The 22,829-nt window shown below is 41.4% G+C and overlaps 1 protein-coding gene across 2 annotated transcripts; it reads left to right on the top strand.

Annotated features, from left to right (window-relative positions):
• The first annotated feature begins 1,463 nt into the window (after nt 1–1,463).
• On the top strand, nt 1,464–9,233 carry LOC120061143 (YTH domain-containing family protein 1-like). Of its 2 annotated transcripts, none has more exons than XM_039010715.1 (6): nt 1,464–1,829; nt 2,360–2,384; nt 2,751–2,830; nt 3,150–4,745; nt 7,463–7,507; nt 7,675–9,233. In XM_039010715.1, the coding sequence occupies exons 1-6, from the start codon at nt 1,803–1,805 to the stop codon at nt 7,702–7,704; spliced, it is 1,803 nt and encodes a 600-aa protein (XP_038866643.1). In that variant the 5' UTR covers nt 1,464–1,802; the 3' UTR covers nt 7,705–9,233. The 2 variants fall into 2 exon arrangements, with proteins under 2 accessions (XP_038866643.1, XP_038866642.1); XM_039010714.1 differs by having other exon boundaries at nt 2,736–2,830.
• The last annotated feature ends 13,596 nt before the right edge of the window (nt 9,234–22,829 follow it).

Raw genomic sequence — 22,829 nt, 5'->3', positions numbered from 1 at the left:
GTGAAGTTATTTGGATTTTTACGAATTATTTTTGAAAGACAGTGTCCTGAAAAAGTGACGTTTCTTTTTTTGCTGAGTTTATTTATATTAGCCCTCTGATTACAATTAAGAGCAAAACATGCTGCTCTGTTTTGAGCCAGCTGCAGGTTAACTATGTCTTTTCTTGCAGCACTGGACCACACGACTGAAAAATAATCAAGATTAGACAAAACTAGAGCCTGCAGAACTTGCTTTTTGGAGTCTGGTTTCAGAAAAGCAGAGCATCTCTTTATTACGGACAGACCTCTCCCCATCTTTACAACCATTGAATCTATATGTTAGTGTCAATCTGTAAAAATATGCATTTACACATACTGTTGAAAATGGACCAAACCCTATAATTGTGTGTCCTACATTGATGTTAATGGAAGATTTGCATGAACATTTGAGTCATGTGCAAATTATCAAAGTTATGTATACAGATTTATAGTTAGGATTTGGACCTATGTGAAGGTATGAGTGTCCCTGTGTGTGTGCGTGTGTGTGCAGTTCATACATTAAATTCCAGATAGCAGAGGAAAATAAAGACATTTTATTAATAATCTTCAATATTGTGATAGAAATTATCTAAAGTCAGTGGTTGTCATGTAAAAAAGCATCTTCACATTTTTTAGTCCTACCTCTGAATTTTGTTCAAATTTGCATGCCACTGATGGAAAAAAGACCCTGACTGTATCTTTAAGTGAATTTTATTTGAATAAACTGTGCTTTTCTGTTAGCCAATGTGTGCAGGTATGTTTTGACTCATATTCCTCATTTACTTGCCTTGCTATTGATTTTTTTTAAATTGCATGTTAACCACTGAGTATCATTGAGTATCACTGGCTATTATTCAAGTCCCGACTCAAGAGTTCAGTCCATCAAATCTGAATATTATAAAATGATTGCAGGGCTGTAGGTCTACTTGGAGCCTATAATAAATACATACAGCTTTACATTCTCTATATGAAACACTTATAACCAAGATATAACTTAATGTTTGTGAGAAACACAACAGAGTCTTTAAAAAGTGTGAGTGGAAGGGGAAAAAAGATCACTAAATGGCTTCAGTGCAATGTTTAATACAGAATATTTGTAGTAACAGTCATCAAGATAATGTACATGATATCTAAATTTCTATTGAGAGTATTTCCTCTAGTGTGAAGGTTTTAAATGTTATTATGAAAGCCTTAATACCTTAATTCTAGTAGATTGTGCCCCAAATAAATCGTCCCTTTTCAGAATGTCCCCATCACTCTTCCGTTGGATTGGTTAGCGCGCTGACTCGTCATCGCGGCAGAACATTAAAGATCACAAGTGATATTTCTGAAACGCGATTACCGCAGTCCTCCTATTGAAGATGCATGACTTCCGACGTTTTGTCGTTGAGGCACCGCGCCTGGTGTGCCGCTGACGTCAATCCCCTTCATTTAGACCCCGGATGAACCTGCTATTGGGGGAAGTGAACAGGGCCATCAGCACAATAACTGCAATTTGGTGGATAAGGGGGAAAAAGCAAAAATACATTGGATTAATCCTAACAGTGGACCCTTTGAAACCACCAGGACTATCTCCAAATTGGATTTACGTAAACATAGGGGGACTGGCAGAATTGAGCCTTTGAACAGTAGTTTGAGTTAGCTTGCTGCTGACCGTAACGAAGGAAAACATCTTGCTGATTAGCTTGCTAGCTACTGTACTGGGATACGAATAAAACGCAGGTTTTGAGGGAACGCGTCTAATTGAAACGCTCTACACAAATCCAGTGGCTTGCTTCATGAATTATGTCTGCTACAAGTATTGACCCTCAGGTAGGCAGACTGTATTTCCCGGAAAAAATCCACTCAGCGTCGACTCAAGGCCTTGCATTTAGGAAAGGTGGTTGGTTGTGCGCCCAATCCACCAATTGCTGAGATGTGATTCCATCTAGCTAGCTAACTCCACTATAGTTAGCAGGTTAGCCGCTAGCTAACACGTAATGAATCAGACTTTTTATACCAATAATAATTTGAAGCCATCGCCACGTTTCGTTCCTAGCTAGTTAACGTTGGTTAGCTATGTGGTTTGCTAAAAACCTAACGTTATGTATTTCACATGTATTCTCCTTATTAATATTGTCAGGCTCAGTTTCAGCGGTTTACCAGCTCTAGTAAGTTGTGGTTCTGTGCTAACGCAATGTGTTTAGTTAGCTAGGAAACTGGTTGTTGGCTAGCTAGTAAAGTTAGGTAACTAACGTTAATGTAAGCGAGCTTCTAATTTTCAGCGAGTTTGTGTTGGATGTTAATTAGACAGCTAAAACAGATCTCTCTTTTACATGTTAACCAATTACTCGGGAATGAAGAATTCAAAAGGACAAGACGCTAAAGGTAAGATCACTGTAGTTAATGTTAGCTAAATAATTTTTGACTAGTTAGGTAGCTCAGCTGGTTGCCGGTAGCAAGCACTGACCATGCACGGACTGAGTTACAAACAATGCACCTGCGGTGTAAATACAGTGCTGTCTTGTTATGTCAGTGATGCATGTCTTGTTATGCATTTTATGTCTTTCAGCTTTTACACACCCAAGCGTTAATCAGTACTGACTGCAGAACAACATTGCTAACATCAGATTTCTATGGTCTTCTCAGCATGTATATATTTTTATTGAATGAAGGAGAAAGACATGTACATGTGTGTCTGTCTATTTGACACACAGTGATAAATAACCCTACTATCAGTCTTTCCGGTTTCAGTGCAAAATGGCTCACTCCACCAGAAGGAAACTGTCCATGATAATGACTTTGAGCCCTATCTCACTGGCCAATCCAATCAGGTGAGTGACTTTTGAAATGTGTGTGTGTGTCTGAATTTAGAACATTAAAAAAAAAAAAAAAATTACTTGGCTGCAGGGAGGAACACAACTCAATATTGTCTCACAGGAGGACGGGAAGTTTGCTTGGCTACGTTGTTAGCTGATATTGTTACACATTTGCATAATTACTGATGATGCCTTAAGCACTGCACGCATGGCCCTTTGGTCCTAAAATCAGAGTTTTTGGGGTATAAGCTAACGGTCATTGGAGTTTGTGGTGGTAGGTCATGTTGATATATCAGGATTTCAAAATTGTATTTACACTCCTTTTTTTCTCTAGAACAACAGCTACCAATCCATGACTGACCCTTACCTGTCCAGCTACTATGCCCCCTCCATTGGATTCCCCTACCCCCTGAGCGAGGCCCCTTGGTCCACCGGTGGCGACCCCCCGATCCCTTACCTGACCCCCTATGCGCCCCTTAGCAATGGAGACCACCACTTCATGCATGACACCGTTTTTGGCCAGCCTGGGGGGCTTGGCAGCAGCATCTACCCACATAGGTTTAACTTTTTCCCTGAGAACCCAGCCTTCTCCACCTGGGGTACCAGTGGGTCTCAAGGCCAGCAGACTCAGAGTTCAGCTTATGGTGGCAGCTACAGCTACCCTCCCAGCTCCCTGGGGGGCACACTAGTCCCTGATGGTCAGACAGGGTTCCACAGTGACACTCTGAGCAAGGCACCAGGCATGAACAGCCTGGAGCAGGGGATGCTGGGGCTGAAGATAGGTGGGGATGTGTCGGGCAATGGCTCAGGCGTGAAGAGTGTGGGCTCTGTGATCGGCGGTGGTGCTGTGGCTCAGGCTGTTTCTACAGGCAATGGTGGAACACCAATTGGCATGCCCCCTCCTAAGCCCACATCCTGGGCTGCTATCGCCAGCAAACCAGCCAAGCCACAGCAGCTGAAGGCCAAGCCAGGCATGCCCATGGGGGGAGCCCTGCCACCACCACCCATCAAACACAACATGGACATTGGGACATGGGATAACAAGGGGTCTATAAGCAAAGTGGCCCCTCCACTGTCCCACCACCAGCAGCAGCTCCACTCTCATGGCCATGCCCACCTCCCCCACGGGCTCCCCCCTCCCACTCAGCAGTCTGTTCAATCTGCCCAGTCCCTTGTGCAGCAGATGACCATGGGCCCGCCCCCCCCACAGTCATACCAGAACCACAACTCAGCCCCACCCCCTCAGACCCGCTGGGTTGCTCCACGCAACCGTAACCCGGGCTACGGTGGTGGCAGCATGGACAACAGCGGTTCCTCTAGTGGTGGGGGTGGAGGTGTGCCTCCAGGTTCTGGCCCAGGTCTAGAGAACCACCCGGTTCTGGATAATCTGCGGGCTGCCCATAGCTACAACCCTAAGGAGTTTGACTGGAACCTGAAGAACGGCCGCGTGTTCATCATCAAGAGCTACTCTGAGGACGACATCCACCGTTCCATCAAGTACTCCATCTGGTGCAGCACAGAGCACGGTAACAAGCGTCTGGACTCAGCCTTCCGTGCCATCAATGCCAAAGGCCCTGTCTATTTGCTGTTCAGCGTCAATGGCAGCGGCCACTTCTGTGGCGTGGCAGAGATGCTCTCGCCCGTGGACTACGGCACCAGTGCTGGCGTTTGGGCGCAGGACAAGTGGAAAGGCAAGTTTGACGTGGACTGGCTGTTTGTGAAAGACGTGCCTAATAGCCAGCTGAGGCACATCAGGCTGGAAAACAACGACAACAAGCCGGTGACCAACTCTAGGGACACTCAAGAGGTCCCTCTGGAGAAGGCTAAGCAGGTGCTCAAGATCATCGCCACTTACAAACACACCACCTCCATCTTTGATGACTTCTCCCACTATGAGAAGAGACAGGAAGAAGAGGAGGTTGTCAGAAAGGTAATCATAATTACTGTCTCTTGTTGATCACAAAGATACTAAACTAACTGATCACAGATAGGTTTCATCCATTTTTGTAAAGACCCCCCCCCAATTTTTTTTTATTCAAAGCCATTAACTTTTCCACATTTTGTTACAGTACAGCCTTATTCTAAGATTTATAAAATAGTTGTTTTTTTTACTCATCAATCTACACACTACCTCATAATGACAAAGCAAAACCTGTTTTTGGGGGGAATTCTAGCAAATGTATGAAATAAATGAAATATCACATTTACAAAAGTATACAGACCCTTTGTTGAAGCACCTTTTGGTAGTGATTCCAGTCTCAAGTCTTGGGTATGATGCTACAAGCTTGGCACATCTGTATTTGGGGAGTTTCTCCCATTGTTCGCAACAGATCCTCTCAAGCTCTGTCAGGTTGGGTGGGGAGCATCGCTGCACAGCTATTTTCAGGTCTCTCCAGAGATTGGTTTCAAGTCAGGGCTCTGGCTGGGCCACTCAAGGACATTCAGTGACTTGTCTCAAAGGCACTCCTGCATTGTCTTGGCTGTGTGCTTAGGGTTGTTGTACTGTTGGAAGGTGAACCTTTGCCCCAGTCTGAGGTCCTGAGCTCTCTGGAGCAGGTTTTCATCAAGGATCTCTCTGTACCTCCCGGCTGCTGAAAAATATCCCCACAACATGATGCTGCCACCACCATGCTTCACTGTAGGGATGGTGCCAGGTTTCTTTCAGATGTGGTGCTTGGCAATTAGGGTGAAGAGTTCAGTCTTGTTTCTCATTGTCTAAGCGTCCTTTAGGTGCCTTTTGGCAAACTCCAAGCGGCTGTCATGTGCCTTTTTCTCAGGAGTGGCTTCCGTCTGGCCACTCTACCATCAAGGCCTGATTGATGGAGTGCTGCAGAGATGGTTGTCCTTCTGTAAGATTCTCCCATCTCCACAGAGGAACTCTGGAGCTCTGTCAGAGTGACCATCGGGTTCTTGGTCACCTCCCTGACCAAGGCCCTTCTACCCCGATTGCTCAGTTTGGCCGGGCGCCCAGTTCTAGGACGAGTCTTGGTGGTTGCAAACTTCTTCCATTTAAGAATGATGGAGGCCACTGTGTTCTTGGGGACCTTCAATGTTGCAGAAATGTTTTGGTACCATCCCCAGATCTGTGCCTCCACACAATCCTGTCTCGGAGCTCTACAGACAATTCCTTCGACCTCATGGCTTGGTTTTTGCTCTGACATGTACTGTCAACTGTGGGACCTTTTTATATAGACAGGTGTGTGCTTTCCCAAATCATGTCCAATCAATTTAATTTACCACAGGTGGACTCCAATCAAGTTGTAGAAACATCTCAAGGATGATCAATGGAAACAGGATGCACCTGAGCTCAATTTCAAGTCTCATAGCAAAGGGTCTGAATACTTTTGTAAATAAGGTATGTATAAAAATCTATATACACTACCGTTCAAAAGTTTGGGGTCACTTAGAAATGTCCTTGTTTTTGAAAGAAAAGCAACAAAAAAATTGGCCATTAAAATAACATCAAATTGATCAGAAATACAGTGTAGACATTGTTAATGTTGTAAATGACTATTGTAGCTGGAAACGGCAGTTTCTTTTTTTTATGGAGTATCTACATAGGTGTACAGAGGCCTATTATCAGCAACCATCACTCCTGTATTCCAAAGGCATGTTGTGTTAGCTAATCCAAGTTTATCATTTTATAAGGCCAATTGATCATTGGAAAACCCTTTTGCAATTGTTAGCACAGCAGAAAATTGTTGTTCTGATTTAAAGAAGCAATAAAACTGGCCTTCTTTAGACTAGTTGAGTATCTGGAGCGTCAGCATTTGTGGGTTTGATTACAGGCTCAAAATGGCCAGAAACAAAGACCTTCTGAAGCTCTTCAGTCTATTCTTGTTCTGAGAAATGAAGGCTATTCCATGCGAGAAATTGCCAAGAAACTGAAGATCTCGTACAACGCTGTGTACTACTCCCTTCACAGAACAGCGCAAACTGGCTCTAACCAGAATAGAAAGAGTGGGAGGCCCCGGTGCACAACTTAGCAAGAGAACAAGTACATTAGAGTGTCTAGTTTGAGAAACAGATGCCTCACAAGTCCTCAACTGGCAGCTTCATGAAATAGTACCTGCAAAACACCAGCTTCAACGTCAACAATGAGGAGGCGACTCTGGGATGCTGGCCTTCGTGGCAGACTGGCCAATAAAAAGAAAAGATTAAGATGGGCAAAAGAACACACACTGGACAGAGGAACTCTGCCTAGAAGGCCAGTATCCCGGAGTCGCCTCTTCATTGTTGATGTTGATGCAGGTGTTTTGCAGGTACTATTGCATGAAGCTGCCAGTTGAAGACTTCTGAGGCATCTGTTTCTCAAACTAGACACTCAACTTTTGAACGGTAGTGTATATTCGACTTTAAAAAAACTTTGCTTTGTAATTATGGGGTATTCAATGTTGATTGAGGAAAACGTTTGGCTGTATCGTAACAAAATGTGGAAAAAGGGAAGGGGTCTGAATACTTTCCAAATGCAGTGTATATCTCCTTTACATAGGGATGTTTTAAAAATATTGGGACAACCTGAGTTTTGTATTACTTGATTTGTCCCATCACAGACCAAATGTCTACCGTTTTGTATTTGTTTGCTGTTTTTATTTTTTTGTGCAGGAGGTGTAACCATCCCTAAATGCCTCTTACTTCTTTCAACAGACCTATGAGCCAGCTCCAATACAGAGAGGGTCCCGACTTGATCAGGTAAAGAACCTTTTCTGAGTGTTTCACCTTTTATCCGGCTTCTGCCCATCAAGACATTGTTCCCTATGTCTCTCAGGAAATAATAAACCATTGTAGGGGGAGTGGAAGATTTTTATTCAGTGAAGTTTTTCTAATGGTAACACTTTTGTTATTTCTCCCCACCCAAGGAACGCCAAAACCGAAGTAAACCACAATAGAAGAATGCTCCTTATAGCTTGATCAATGGTTATACTTGGATGGACATAATGGAATTTAGATAATGAAAAAAGAGGACATAAAGAAATTGTCAACTCCTATTTATTTTGGCCCACATCAAACTTTGAGCCACACTGCTTCTGGTCCGGTTCCCAAGTCTCTAAGTCGTGCGCAGGGATGAAGTCAGTTTCCATTAATCAAATTGCTTCATCCTTTTTTGTTTTCTTTCTTTCTGTATTTTTAGCCTGGCAGGTCTTTATTTGCTATACTTCCACACTCACATCCTTAACTATGAGTAACAAATATCTGCACTTCTTTAAAAAAAATCTAACATGCTGCTGATATTCAGTGACTGTTCAACTTGTGGTGGTGTGAGTGTTGGAGAAACGTTAAGTGCTTGTATTGGTTGTTCTGATTTAGGAAGAGTGAATGTGACAATTAACTGAATCTTGACAAATGTTTGATAACTGTACTTGGCCAGTTTTATTTTGCATAATCAAAATAAACTGTTCTGTTATGCCCTTCTTGTCCATGTGAGGGTGGTCTTGTGGCTTGGTAGAAGATGTGAAAAGCTTCTGCAAATGATGCATATAATGTGAAAGGCTGTGACATTAGAAAATGTTAATGTTTAAAAAAAGAAATATTTTTGAAATAATGTATCACGTGGCTTAACACTGTTGTGACAACAAATTGTTGAAGAAGAGATACAAGATGTTTTATTTTCATTTCTTTTTTTCAGTGGAGCCTTAACACTTTATTTCTGACAACAGTGTCAATGAAACTTTATTTGCTGTACTGTAACTCAAGTGTGTCAGCAAAAAGATTCAGGGGAAAGATGTTTAGAACATCCGCTCTCAAAGGAGGTCCCTTTCTTTTTTCTTGATGGGGTGGAAATGTAAACTGTCTGAGCTCAAGTTCTTAGCCGGACAATACTATTATGTTGTCTTTCTCCTTGTTATTTTAAATCATAGCTGTTACTTTTCTCTGTTCCCCATCATTCCAACAACTGGGGTAAACAGGGGTCTAAGTCATTTTGGGGACAAATGTAGCATGTACTGCTTTTAAAATCAAGATAGCCCTGTCACTCTGTTTCTTATCCTTGTCCTTTCTTAACAGAATTAAAGCATAGATATAACCCTTCCAATTCATCCTCAGAAATGTTAAGCTTTAATGTACCGGCAATGCTAACTGAGAACGCCTCAAATATGTCATCTTAAAATTAATTTGACTGATTTAATGTCAAGTGTATGAAAAGCCAGAGAATAGTATATATGGTATCTGTGTGTGATTTTTCTTTTTTCCGGGACCTGCTTGCTGTACTGTGTATGTCTGTATGCGAAAGACAGAGGGGAGTGTGATTTGAAGGAATCAGATTTATGTATTGGAAATTATTCATTCATGAGAATATATAAAAATGTAAGAAAACAAATGTTTAAGTCACCCCTGAATTTAATATGCGTTGTATCAAAGGTCACTATCACATTCTTAGATTTGATCATGGTCATTATTAAAGGTATACTATCTATTGTAAGTGTTTTTGGTTTGTTCCATTGTGAGTGAAAAGTAGCAATGTCTGCATCTACAGCAGCCTGTTTCCCTTTTGGGGGGGAGATGACGACGACCCACGTTGTTTGTTAGATGAGAGAGTGGTGCCTGAAGTATGGATGTTGCCATTTCAGACCTGGGTCAAAAACACACAAGATACTTGTACTCTCTCTGATGAAACCAATGGTATAGTCCCAAACCCAAAACACCTTTTATTTAGTTTTGAATCCATGATCCATTAAAAACAAACAGAACTGTAGGCCTACATAATTCACAGCACATCAAACCAAGGCTAATGGATTAAGTCAAATAATGTGTCCATATACTTTTCCCGTGTTTGATCACCAGAGCTCATAGCCTACAACTATGTTTCTTACCCCTGAAGTAACTATGTTGATATGTTTTGTTTGATTGCCTAAAATACAATCACTTCAATTATTTGGATCGACGTTAACGTGATTCCTCTCTTGGCATTCACCGCGTGCCTTAATTGTATTGCTGTTAAATCAAGGTCCGCCGTGAACACGAAAAGCGATAATCCTAACCCCCAAAACACTCGCTCAGTTTACCTATAAATTGTCCTACATTGCAGGTGGATTGCTTCATTACATTAATGCCAATAAACTCTACTCCAGTGTTCAGGAGTAGTGAACTAAATTCAAATTGAGGTAGTGCTTAGAGTAGTAAATTACTTTTTTGCCATTTAGTGGTGTAGCTAACTGCTGCAAACTGGTCTCGAGAATTTTGTATTATTTTGTCCGTAAATCCGAGACTTTCCATTTAGTGTGATACGGTACGTTTTTCATATGTATTAATTTGTGGGTGTTCATAATCCATTTTGTATGATGTGTTAGATTTTGTATGATGTGTTAGATTTTGCAAAACGTATGATATGTTACGGATTCCAATTTGTTATGGCTAATGTTAGCTAGGTGGCTAAGGCTAACGTTAGCTAGCTGGCTAACATTATTTAGGCTAGGGGTTAAGGTTAGGAGTTAGGTTAAGGTTAGGAGTTAGGCAGGGATGCAAACTAGTCACATTTCACATAACCAATTCGCTATAGTATTAACTGGTATACGACTCCTTGCCGTTCAAGTTATAATGCGTTAGTTGCTTACTGGACCCTGGCAATCTGTGTGAAATGTTAACTAGCTAACGAAAGTAACTACTATCTGTGAACTAATGTTTTCCTTCTACAGTATGTAGTTAATTTTCAGAATGAGAGAATTAGGGGAAAATGAGGCGTTGCTTGTCAAACAAGTGCATTCAGCGATCAAGTGTAGCTGGGCCTGGCTTAAACTGGATGACAGGTGAAAGGAACACCACACACTTTTTCAATACAGTGGATAAGAAAGGGTATGCCAGGTGTCATCTGCCTGAAAGAGATCAATTATGCCAACAAAGGCTATCATGCTCTGCTGGCACATTGTAGAACAGATGTCCACAGGCAGAAAGTGTACAATTGTAATAATGTGCAGTGTAGCCCAAAGATTTTGCTTATGTTGTGTTGAACTTGACAGTAACACTGGTGCGTGAGTGAGGGGGGATAATACACATTTTTACTCAGTGAACATTATTTGTGCATACATGTAGTCTTGTGCACTTGATCAATGTCTACTATAGTGGCCACTATAATAGAGCAAAAATAGAATGCCTGTTGTTTCATTCTATTTCTACTTTAAGATGTTTTTTCCCCAAGTGCAATACTTAGATGTGTGTGTGTGGTCACAAGTGTTCTATTATGAAGGCTGTCATGGCTAACTGCAATATTAGTGTATTGTTTTTCTCAAAACTTGAGTGTAATTTACAGTAAAGTTTAGGCAACAAATAGCATTGGATTGCTTTTTTAATTTTTTTTAGCTGTGAGTTAGGTTCACATTAACCACTTTTTATTTTACACACAGAGACTGATCATGAAGATCATATTCTTTGTTGTTTAATTAGCTAAAACCTGCATTTCCCCCTAGCAGGGATTTTTTGCATGTTTCAGTGCAAAAAAAAAAGGTGTCACCTTTTTAGACGCTCACCAGTTTGTATCCCTGGTTAGGGGAAGGGTTAGGTAAAAGGGTTAAGGGAAGGGTTAGCTAAAAGGGTTAAGGGAAGGGTTAGGTAAAAGGGTTAGGGGAAGGGTTAGCTAAAAGGGTTAAGGGAAGGGTTAGCTAAAAGGGTTAAGGGAAGGGATAGCTAAAAGGGTTAAGGGAAGGGTTAGCTAAAAGGGTTAAGGGAAGGGTTAGCTAACATGCAAAGTAGCAAAAAAATATAAAGTAGTTGAAAAGTTGCTAAAATGCTAAAGTTGGGGGTAACACTGTTACATCCAATACCTGTTTGCCTGAAGCTGATGCCGTGCAGGTGCTTGTAATGAGATTCTAACACTCAACATTTGGGTTGCTAGACGTCTGCGTTATTGCCTTAAGTAACCTGTCTTATGTACCATGCTAAACTGTTTATTTCTTTTTACATATTAAAACATACAATCTACCTGCAGTGAAGCCGCTCAAAATGTACGTTGCATTCAGTCATCTAGCAGACTCCCATCCAGAGTGACCCACAGGAGCAACCAGGGTCAAGCGCCCCGCCCAAGGGCACGTCGACAGATCTCCCACCAAGTCAAATCAGGGACCCGATCCAGCGACCTAATGGCCACTGGCCCAATCTCCCAACCGCTAGGCCACCAACCATCCAAGATCCCCCCCCCCCCCCCCCCCCCAATTCCTTGAGAGCTGCCCCTCAACCACCCGAGAACCCCCAAACCCCCACCCCAAGCCACCGTTCCCCAATGCACCAACAAAATGGAAAAAAGAGAAAAACAAAGGAAAACAACAATAAAAAAACAAAAGACAAGGACAACAAAAATCCAAACAGCAAAGTGTTTGAATGCATGTGTGGCACTATTTGTGTGTGTGTGTGTGTGTGTGTGTGTGTGTGTGTAACGGATGTGAAATGGCTAGCTAGTTAGCGGGTACGCGCTAGTAGCATTTCAATCAGTTACGTCACTTGCTCTGAAACCTAGAAGTAGGGTTGCACCTTGCTCTGCAAGGGCCGCGGCTTTTGTGGAGCGATGGGTAACGATGCTTCGTGGGCGACCGTTGTTGATGTGTGCAGAGGGTCCCTGGTTCGCGCCCGTGTCGGGGCGAGGGGACGGTCTAAAGTTATACTGTTACATTGGTGCCGTGACCCGGATCACTGGTTGCTGCGGAAAAGGAGGAGGTTGAAAGGGGGGTGAGTGTAACGGATGTGAAATGGCTAGCTAGTTAGTGGGTACGCGCTAGTAGCATTTCAATCAGTTACGTCACTTGCTCTGAAACCTAGAAGTAGGGTTGCACCTTGCTCTGCAAGGGCCGTGGCCTTTGTGGAGCGATGGGTAACGATGCTTCGTGGGCGACCGTTGTTGATGTGTGCAGAGGGTCCCTGGTTCGTGCCCGTGTCGGGGCGAGGGGACGGTCTAAAGTTATACTGTTACGTGTGTGTGTGTGTGTGTGTGTGTGTGTGTGTGTGTGTGTGTGTGTGTGTGTGTGTGTGTGTGTGTGTGTGTGTGTGTGTGTGTGTGTGTGTGTGTGTGTGTGTGTGTGTGTGTGCGCGCGCGCACACATGTACATGTGAGGGTGCACACATGTGCGTTTGAATGCGTGTGCATGTTTACGTGCGTACAAGCACCTGCACGGGATCAGCCTCAGGCAAACAGGTATTGGATGTAACAGCGTTGCCCCTCAGTGTCATTGAAACTTACTTTTTGTTGTTGTTTATTTTTGACTTTTATCTTTGACCGTCATTCTATCCCCCACCCAGCAACTCCACTCCAACTTGTCTTCAGTTCCAAATCCCAACCCACTGTTTCCCTCAGCCCATCCCACCTCTCTCTGCTGACCACCCTCTTCGGATTTCTATGCGCCATATAGCTTTCAACTATGCTGTGATGTTTAACATATAATTTGAATCTATCTAATCGAATAGAATCCACAGTTTGCAAGTTGAAGATAAATACTCTTACTAAGAGTATTAGTAATTGACTGACCAGGTCTCTCCAGATCTCCCAACAATGCTATTTCTAGGGTCAATTTTAGATGAATGGCTTTTTCAGCCATTCCTCAACCTGAGACCAGAACAAATGGTCTATTGATTCTGTATCCTCACAACAAAATCTGCAGAGCGGTGACGTTTGTATGCCCCAAATATTCAACATTTTGTTGGTGGCAAGAATTCTGTACAATAATTTTAGCTGAAAAGCACAAAGTCTTCAATTAATCTTGCGTTGTTTTATATATCAACTCAGACAACCTTTGCCATGGAATCGGTATATCAAAAATCTCTTCCCAGCTATTTTGGAATCTGTATGGCACTGATGTCAACATCCTGGTCCTCAAATGAAACTGGTATACTTTCCTATTTATGCTATTTTTGCTCCCGTTGCCACCCGTCTACTCCATTTTTGGGGTAATGTAATCAATTGGTTGTAATCTTGGATTAAGCAGAATTTCCCATACAATTTCGATAGCTCCATGAAAGACATATCTCTAACATTCAAATTTACAATATCATTTAAAAACAAAATACCCTTTTCAAACATAGAACAAATATTTGTTCTATCTTTTCGAGGGGATGACATTGTAACCAGCTCTGCAATGCTTGTTTGAAAAAGAGAGACACTTTCAACAATGTTTCATTTTCAATTAATCGAAAATGAGACATGGCAATCTGCACAAAGGCAAAAAGGCCATTTTTAAACAGTGGACAGCTTTTCTCAGTAATCTACTTGAGAATAATGTTTGTATAAGTGAAGCTTTTAGAGAGAGGTTTAGTGCTTTTATAATCTCAAACCACCCAGATCATATTCATTATATAGATAGGCACACTTCATCTTGTCTGGTTTAGCATCCCAGATAAAGTAAAATATTCTTTGCTCCTATGATTTGAAAAACTAATCATCAGGAGTAGGCAGCACCATAAGTAAGTGAGTAAACTGAGATATGACTAAGGAGTTAATTTTTCCATAAATAGAAAGGTATTTACCCCTCCGTGGTTGCAGGATCTTGTCTATTTTTACTAGTTTTCTATTTCTATAAAAATTTGTGCTCATATCTTTTGTGATATGAATACCAAGTACGTCTACTTTACCGTCAGCCCATTTTATAGGTAAACTGCACGGTAAAGTTGTGTTTTTTAAAGATCAAATACGTAATATGGTACACTTATTATATTTAGGTTTTAGTTCAGAGAGGCCAGAAAAGTTATCTAGATCTTCAATGAGAAATTGCAGGGATCTAGCTTGCAGACTGAATATAAAACTTGAGTCATCGTCATACATGGACACCTTAGTTTTTAAACCTTGCATTTCTAATCCTCTAATATTTTAATAGCTAGCATTTCGATGGCCATAACAAATAGATATGGTGACAGGGGGACAGCCTTGTTTAACTCCTCTTGATAGTTCAAAACTCTCTGAGAAGTAGCCGCAATTTACTATTTTACACCTGGGGTTGCTATACATTACTTTTACCCATTGAATAAGAGACTCACCAAAATGAAAATAATCAATGTTATTGATTATTGTATATAATCCAGTCTTACTTGGTCAAAGGCATTTTCAAAATCCGCTATGAAGGTAAAACTATGCATTTCGCTAGTATTTTTGCATCACAACATTGAAGTGTAAGAGGCCTCCAATTTTTTAGATGGACTGAATCTTTATATTTGCCATCTGGGTCTTGTTTTAATAATAGGCTAATTCCAGAACTTCCTGCTGAGTACCTGACAGACTACCATTTCTAAAGGAGTAGTTCAAACAAGCTAATAATGGAGCTTTGAGTATATAAAAAAGGATTGCCATCAAGCCCTGGGGGTTTTCCAGACTGAAAGGATTTAATAGCCTCAAAAAGTTATTCCTGTCACGTTCTGACCTTAGTTCCTTTTTTATTTCTTTATTTTAGTTTGGTCAGGGCGGGAGTTGGGGTGGGCATTCTATGTTGTTTTTCTATGTTTTGTTCTGTATGGTATATTTCTATGTGTTTGGCCTAGTATGGTTCTCAATCAGAGGCAGGTGTCAGTCGTTGTCTCTGATTGGGAGCCATATTTAGGTAGCCTGTTTTTCATTGTGTTTTGTGGGTGATTGTTTCCTGTTTCCTGTGTTAGTACCATACGGTACTGTTTCGGTTTTCATTTATTCTCTTGTTCTTTTGTATTTTGTATTCATTCTCGATTAAATTATATTATGGATACGTACCACGCTGCATTTTGGTCCTCCTCTCCTTCCACCAACGAAAGCTGTTACAATTCCTCTGTAATTTGGACTTTGCACAGATCTTTTTGTGTCTTTGTTAATTTTCCATTTTTGTTATTATTTGGAAATAATTCCTTACAGTAATCTTCATTCAGAGGGTGAGGATGAGACAGAAAATAAAAATATATGCTTAAAATATTTAGCTTCCTCTTTTAAAATATAATTTGAAGAATCATGGATGACTCTTGTCTTTAGTAATGGGTTTCTGCTAATTATTTTTGGTAGCATTCCATGCCAAAGGTAATATATAATAATTTGAATGTACCTGATTTACATTTACTATGTTACTTCTACGTTAATGAGACCAGGCTGAACGGCTGGAACTACAGTAGGCCCAGTTGGTCTTTTTGCATGAATAAAATATGGCTGAAGTAGGCAATTTCCTTTCTTTTTCGGCATTAGACCTGCCTAATTCTCACTTGAAACATCGTTTTTATGTTTAACAGGCCAATTTACACTTTCTGTTAACATATGACCCCAGGGTGATATATTCTTGCAATTTGTAGTCTGACATTTCAGATTTACATATAGCTAATTTTTCACGAAGTAGTTTGGATGTACCGAACTATGCTTTATCAAAGTAACTTTAGTTAAGGAAGATCCATTTTTCTTTAGTGTAGTTTAACTTCTTCCAGTGTGATGTAATTGGTCAACTATTTTTTGAGGACCTTCCCCTGCACTGACCGTTTCCAAATCACCATTACCTCACACCTGTTTTTATTCGGGCATGTAAAGTTGACAAAGATCACACGGGGCATAGTACTACACACAAACAACGGATAGTGCCAGCCAGCAATACTGGAGAAGGAGCATTTGGCGCAGGCTATTGAAAATAATTTGATTTAGCCTAGCATCCTATATCTCGTGAATCCGCAGCGTCAGACAAAACACCAGTCAGTGTCCAATGTCCATACCACATTGGTCCAGTTACATCAGGGTGCCACTATAATTCTAGAAACATCATGCACCAGAAGCATAACTGTGTTTACATATCTGATGCACTACGGACTCCAATATGCGCGAGGGATTTTAGCAAACGAGACCTCGCTGTCAATGTTAACTACACCCTTGTTGTACAACCTTGGATCCGGAGAATGATGTAGTAGCGTAGCCTACTAGGCCTATGGAATATGGTCCATATTCGGCTATCGAATACATATAATAAACTCTGCCTAAAACAATGGTCCAGGCATCCGCAGCCCCAGCACCACTCCAACCATGATAACGCATAACCGGAGAGAGGACATCGCTTCAAATACATTTGCCCTATATATTAACCTTGATTGTCCGAAACAGTAGTTGCGTAGTCCACTTGTTTTGTTTTCATCATCTCTGACCCAGTCTAGCAGGATTTGCGTCTCCTCATCCCAGACACTCACTCGTCCTCTTCCGCCGAATTGAATGCAATGCTTGAAGATTAGAAGCAACTGACAACAAGAACGGGTCAAACTCCCCCCACCATAAACCATCCGCGAAATGTTCTTGAGATGAGCGGTTGACATTTTGCAGAACAGTTTACGGTTCATTTCCAGTGTGCATAATAACCATAATATCCGATTATTATGTAATTTTATGACTTTCTTAAACCTACCTGAATGATAGATAGACACCTTGTGGGGCAAATAGTGCATCGACGATAACACCTCCCCAACCAACCTGGTCTCAGAGCATTTTGTGTTATTCTGTATGTAAATCCGAGTCACTCCATTTAGTATATGTTATGTTTCGTATGGTATATATTCATTTGTGGATGTCCATCACCCATTTCATATGATGTGTTACAAATTAAAATTCACATTATCTGTTACAAATTTGCAAAATGTACCATACCTTATGAATTTGCAAATTTACAATATGTTACAAATTTGCAAAACATATATTTTCTAGCTAGATGGGTAACATTAACTAGCTGGCTAACGTTAGCTAAGCTAGGGGTTAGGAGTTAAGATTAGGGTTAAGTTTAGGAGTTAGGCTAAAGGATTAAGGTTAGGGTTAGGGGTTAGGATTAGCTAAAAGGGATACGGTTAGGGGAAGCGTCAGCTAAGATGCTAAGAAGCTAAAAAGTAGTAAGTAGTTAAAATGTTGCAAATTAGCTAAAATGCTAAAGTTGTCCGTGATGATATTCGAACTCGGAATATTTGGGTTGCTAGACGTTTGCGTTATTGCCTTAAGTAGCCTGTCTTATGTAACCATACCAAACTTAACATATCATACTAATTTGAGAGTCCCTGATATACATTTACCTTGTTACTCCTAGTCTATGAGACCTGGCTAACTACTGGAACTACAGTAGTTAGTCTTTTAGCAAAATAAAATATGGGTGAAGTAGGCAATCATTTCCTTTCTTTTTCGGCATCAGGCATGCTTAATTCTCACTTGAAACATAATTATTGTGTTTAATAGGCTAAATTACACATTCTGTTAACATACTGTATGACCAAAAGTTATCTAGCATTTTGGCAATATAATGTTTTCAAAGTTCTACCAAGTTAAACTATTTAACTGTACATGTTTTAAACCCTTAATTTAGCAATTTGTAGTCTATGACATTTCAGATTTACATACTGATCATTTTTCACTAAGTAGTTTGGATGTACTGAACTTCCTTATCAACGTAACTTTAGTTAAGTAAAATATATTTTTCTTAAGTGTAGCTTTAGTGTAGCTTAGATCACAAGGGCATAGTACTACACACAAACAACGAATAGTGACAGCCCGCAATAGTGGAGAAGGAGCATTCTTCGCAGGCTATTACAATTCATTTGATATAGCCTCCTATAGCCTATTTCCTGAATCCGGAGTGTTAGAACAAACACCAGTCAGTGTCCAATGTCCATACCAACATAATTATAGAAGCATTATCCAACAGAAGCATCAATTCATTTACAAATCTGATGCACCACTGACTCCTACAGTATATGTGCAAGGGATTTCAGCAAACGTAAAAATCACTGTCGATCACTGTCGATGTCGATCACTGTCGATCACTGTCGATGTCAACTACACCCTTGTTGTAAAACTTTAGATCCGGAGAATGATTGATGTAGTAGCCTACTAGGCATATGGAATGTGGTCCGTATTCCACTATCGAATACATAGAATAGGCTAAGCCTTAAACAATGGTCCAGGCATCAGGCGTCCGCTGCACATCTATAAGCTATGAGGCTGCACCAACACCCCCGCTGTCCACTAATTCTCTGTGGCTTTTCCTCCCCAAGGCTGTGCGTGCCTACCCGCACATAAAGTTGCCTTCTACTAGGTCTTTATTTCTCTATTCAATTTCAGAGAACGAACATGCATTTTTGACAATATAATGTTTTCAAAGTTCTACCAAGTTAAACAACATTTAACTATACATGTTTTAAACCCTGATTTTATGTAACAACAAACATGCTTGGGGATGTTTTAAAGTGGGTTCAATAGCAAAATCTATTTTGTAATGACACTTAGTTCCATTGTATCTCAACATGATCTTATTCTCAGACCTGGTGCTAGAGGGCATAATATAACATGTGACAGAAACAAGTCACTTTTTCATAGGCCTTCTGTATTTACAATCCTTTTTACAAATAATTTTGTTAGACAGATTTGTCCTACACAAACATACAAAACAAAATACAATTGTGTACATTTTTACAAAATCATACCCCTCAAAAAATGCTAACCTCCCCTGTTATTTGTAATGGTGAGAGGTTAGCATGTCTTGGGGGTATGATCTTTGTGCCTCTGTAACTAACCATTTATGATGATTTGTAATCATGGCAGCATCCACATTAATGTAGAAGTGATCGGAAACATTAGATTCTTATTTACAATAAAAGTGACTCCAAAATGACACAATGCATTAGTTACCATTCAATTTATATAGGGCACAACATAATCTGAAACAAAAACAAAACAAACTGCAAATACATCCAACAAATGTGTAGTCACAAGCTTGATGTAGTCATTGGTTGCTCAGAATATCGGACCAAATACTAAACTTTTGGCTACTTTAATACACATATAAGGGAATTTCAAATAGAAGGAGACATTCTGTTCTATCACCTCATATGAAACATTTGATCTCAAATCCAAAATGCTGGAGTACAGAGACAAATGAAAAGGTTTAGCTTCACTGTCCAAATAAATATGTAGGGGAGTGTGTACACACAAAGTTAATGGCAGTCTCTCTATGTGAGTCATACAAGTGTGACTTGGGACAAATTCCACAAGTCCACGCAATTGCCATCTCCAAACATGAGGAACGCTCCCAGGCCCATGGTATTCACCATTGTGATGAGGGAGAACCCGGTAACCCAGGAAGTTGTGACCTTAATCAGGTAAACTGAGACGTACAACAGAACCAGCCCTGTAGGATACACAAACTGGTCTCATTTACAGTCAAATACAGTATATAGGCCTATAATACACTTAACCGTGAACATCATATAATTATGATGTACAATATACATGGCGTCTTGATATCTGATACCTACCTGTGAAAGCCCCACATATATTCAAGAATAATAATGAGCCATTTTTGGGACCAACATATTTGTTTGCCAATCTAAATGGAACAAATGGAACGGATGACAGACACAATGCTAGCGAAAGATAATGGGTCCATACTTATAGAACATTAAAAAAAGTTTCAACTTAAACTTTTTCTCAGTCTCAAAATCTGCATCAGTCAATTCAAATCGTTGACATACAGTAGTTGCACGTGATAGAACGCCAATTGTTAGCTGTTCCCATTAGGTAACCTGGCATACTTATCCCTATGCTAACAACACCAGCTGGGCATTATTCCCGTGGCAAGTTCCGTATCAGCCAATCAAAGGTCTTAGACTTTATGTCAGGGGGAGTGAGTGCAAAATACGGCCCGCCGGGCACTTCAATCCGGCCAGCGAGACATAAAAAATATATATATATTTGTTTTACCCCAATTTCGTGGTATCCAATAGTTACAGTCTTGTCCCATTGCTGTGACTCCCATACGGACTCGGCAGAGGTGAAGGTCGAGAGCCGTGCGTCCTCCAAAACACGACCCACCCAAGCCGCACTGCTTCTTGACACAATGCCCGCTTAACCCAGCCATACCAATGTGTTGGAGGAAACACCGTACACCTGGCGACCGTGTCAGCGTGCATGCGCCCGGCCCGCCACAGGAGTCTCTAGAGCGCGATGGGACAAGGAAATCTCGGCCTGGCAAACCCTCTCCTAACCTGGAAGACGCTGGGCCAATTGTACACCGCCTCATGGGTCTCCCAGTCACAGCCAGCTATGACACAGCCTGGGATCGAACCCAGGTCTATAGTGATGCCTCAAGCACTGTAATGCAGTGCCCTAGACTGCAGCGCCCCTCGGGAGGGGACCAACAAACAATTGGTCCCCTAAAAAATGCATCCCTCCGTTGAATTTCAAAATCCCGATGTGGCCCTCGAGCCAAAAAGTTTGCCCACCCCTGCTTTTATATCCACAAACCAATGGCATTTCTTAAAATAGTTAAACTTGGCCACCAGAGGGATATTTTAAACCTCCAAATTTTGTTCCGCTCTGGAATAAGTGTAGTGCGCCAATATTGCATGACATCTTTGACTAGGCTACAAGCTACTAACGTTAGACAAAATTCAAAAGCCATGTTTTCACATACATGACAAAATCCCATGTTTTTACTTATCCGTTTCACAAACATCCATGTGCTTTTACAGAAAAAGATCAAGGAGGTCTATACATTTAAGTTTATCTTAAATTGCTAAATCTGCAATATGTAACTTTTTGGGCGACCCGACCAAATTCACATAGAAATGTGAGTTATAGGGGCCTCCCGGGTGGCGCAGTGGTCTAGGGCACTGCATCGCAGTGCTAACTGCGCCACCAGAGTCTCTGGGTTCGCGCCCAGGCTCTGTCGCAGCCGGCCGCGACCGGGAGGTCCGTGGGGCGATGCACAATTGGCATAGCGTCGTCCGGGTTAGGGAGGGTTTGGCCGGTAGGGATATCCTTGTCTCATCGCGCTCCAGCGACTCCTGTGGCGGGCCGGGCGCAGTGCGCGCTAACCAAGGGGGCCAGGTACACGGTGTTTCCTCCGACACATTGGTGCGGCTGGCTTCCGGGTTGGAGGCGTGCTGTGTTAAGAAGCAGTGCGGCTTGGTTGGGTTGTGCTTCGGAGGACGCATGGCTTTCGACCTTCGTCTCTCCCGAGCCCGTACGGGAGTTGTAGCGATGAGACAAGATAGTAATTACTAGCGATTGGATACCACGAAAATTGGGGAGAAAATGGGATATTTTTTTTTTTTTAAGAAAATTAAAAAAAGAAATGTGAGTTATAGATCTGTCACTCTGCTGTAGATCTGTTCCATGTGCACTATTTCTATGCTTCCTGTGCTTAAATTTCATTTTTGATTCTTTAACATTCGGTTTTGTACACCAGTTTCAAACAGCAGAAAATACAGTATTTTTGGTTATGGAAAATATATTTCACAGCGGTTTAGATGGTACAATGATTCTCTACACTATACTTGCTTGTTTTGTCACATAAACTGAAATTAAGCAAACTTTTTGAATTTTAGCAACCAGGAAATGGCGGCGCGATTTCTGCATAGTGCATCGTCAAAAAAGTCGAAGAGCCTTATGGTTTTGTCAAATAGTTGTCATGTACCTCTATTACCATCGCTGCTAGATGGCGCACACCGCTTAAGCAGTTAACTCAAAACAAACAAAACTGCTCATTGCTGGTCCTTGATGCTCGATTAAAATTACACAAATGTAATGAAGTGGATGATTATAATAATGCATATAAAAGTAGTGAGTGCATACATTTTCATACTGGTCCCACGTGGGAATTGAACACACAACCCTGTCACACCTGCTCCCGCTCCCCATCTCTGGCGCTCAAGGGCACCAGGCGGCCCATCATTACGCACACCTGTCACCATCTTTACGCGCATCAGCACTTCATGGGACTCACCTGGACTCTATTACCTTATTGATTCCCTCCCCTATATCTGTCACTTCCTCAGTTTCTTCCGCGTGTCTGCGTTGATGTCGTTATGGTTTCCACTGTCCAGATGCTGGCCTTGTTTGTTACCCATTAAATATTCACTCCCTGTACTTGCTTCTCGTCTCCCTGCGTCTGTTCTCACAACCCTAGCATTGCATGCTCTACCAACTGAGCCCTCACATCATCACAAACCACTTGATGCCTCAATGTACTCAATTACTGTATTGTGCATTGTTTTTCTTCATGGTGATGGAAAATCTACAGGTAAATTGAGCCAGCCTATGTGCAATACAGTAATGGTGGTTTGTAAGGATGTTAAATTAAAA

The sequence above is a fragment of the Salvelinus namaycush genome, chromosome 16 (genome assembly GCF_016432855.1).
Source record: "Salvelinus namaycush isolate Seneca chromosome 16, SaNama_1.0, whole genome shotgun sequence".
NCBI lineage: Eukaryota > Metazoa > Chordata > Actinopteri > Salmoniformes > Salmonidae > Salvelinus > Salvelinus namaycush.
Note: the sequence above shows the minus strand (reverse complement) of the source record. Positions and strands in the feature narration are given on the sequence as shown.

Coding starts and splice junctions, on each gene's coding strand:
- LOC120061143 (XM_039010714.1), top strand. CDS start 1,803: ATGTCTGCTACAAGTATTGACCCTCAG. Junction 4,746..7,462: donor AAGAGGAGGTTGTCAGAAAG/GTAATCATAATT, acceptor TTCTTTCAACAG/ACCTATGAGCCAGCTCCAAT. Junction 7,508..7,674: donor GAGGGTCCCGACTTGATCAG/GTAAAGAACCTT, acceptor TCCCCACCCAAG/GAACGCCAAAACCGAAGTAA.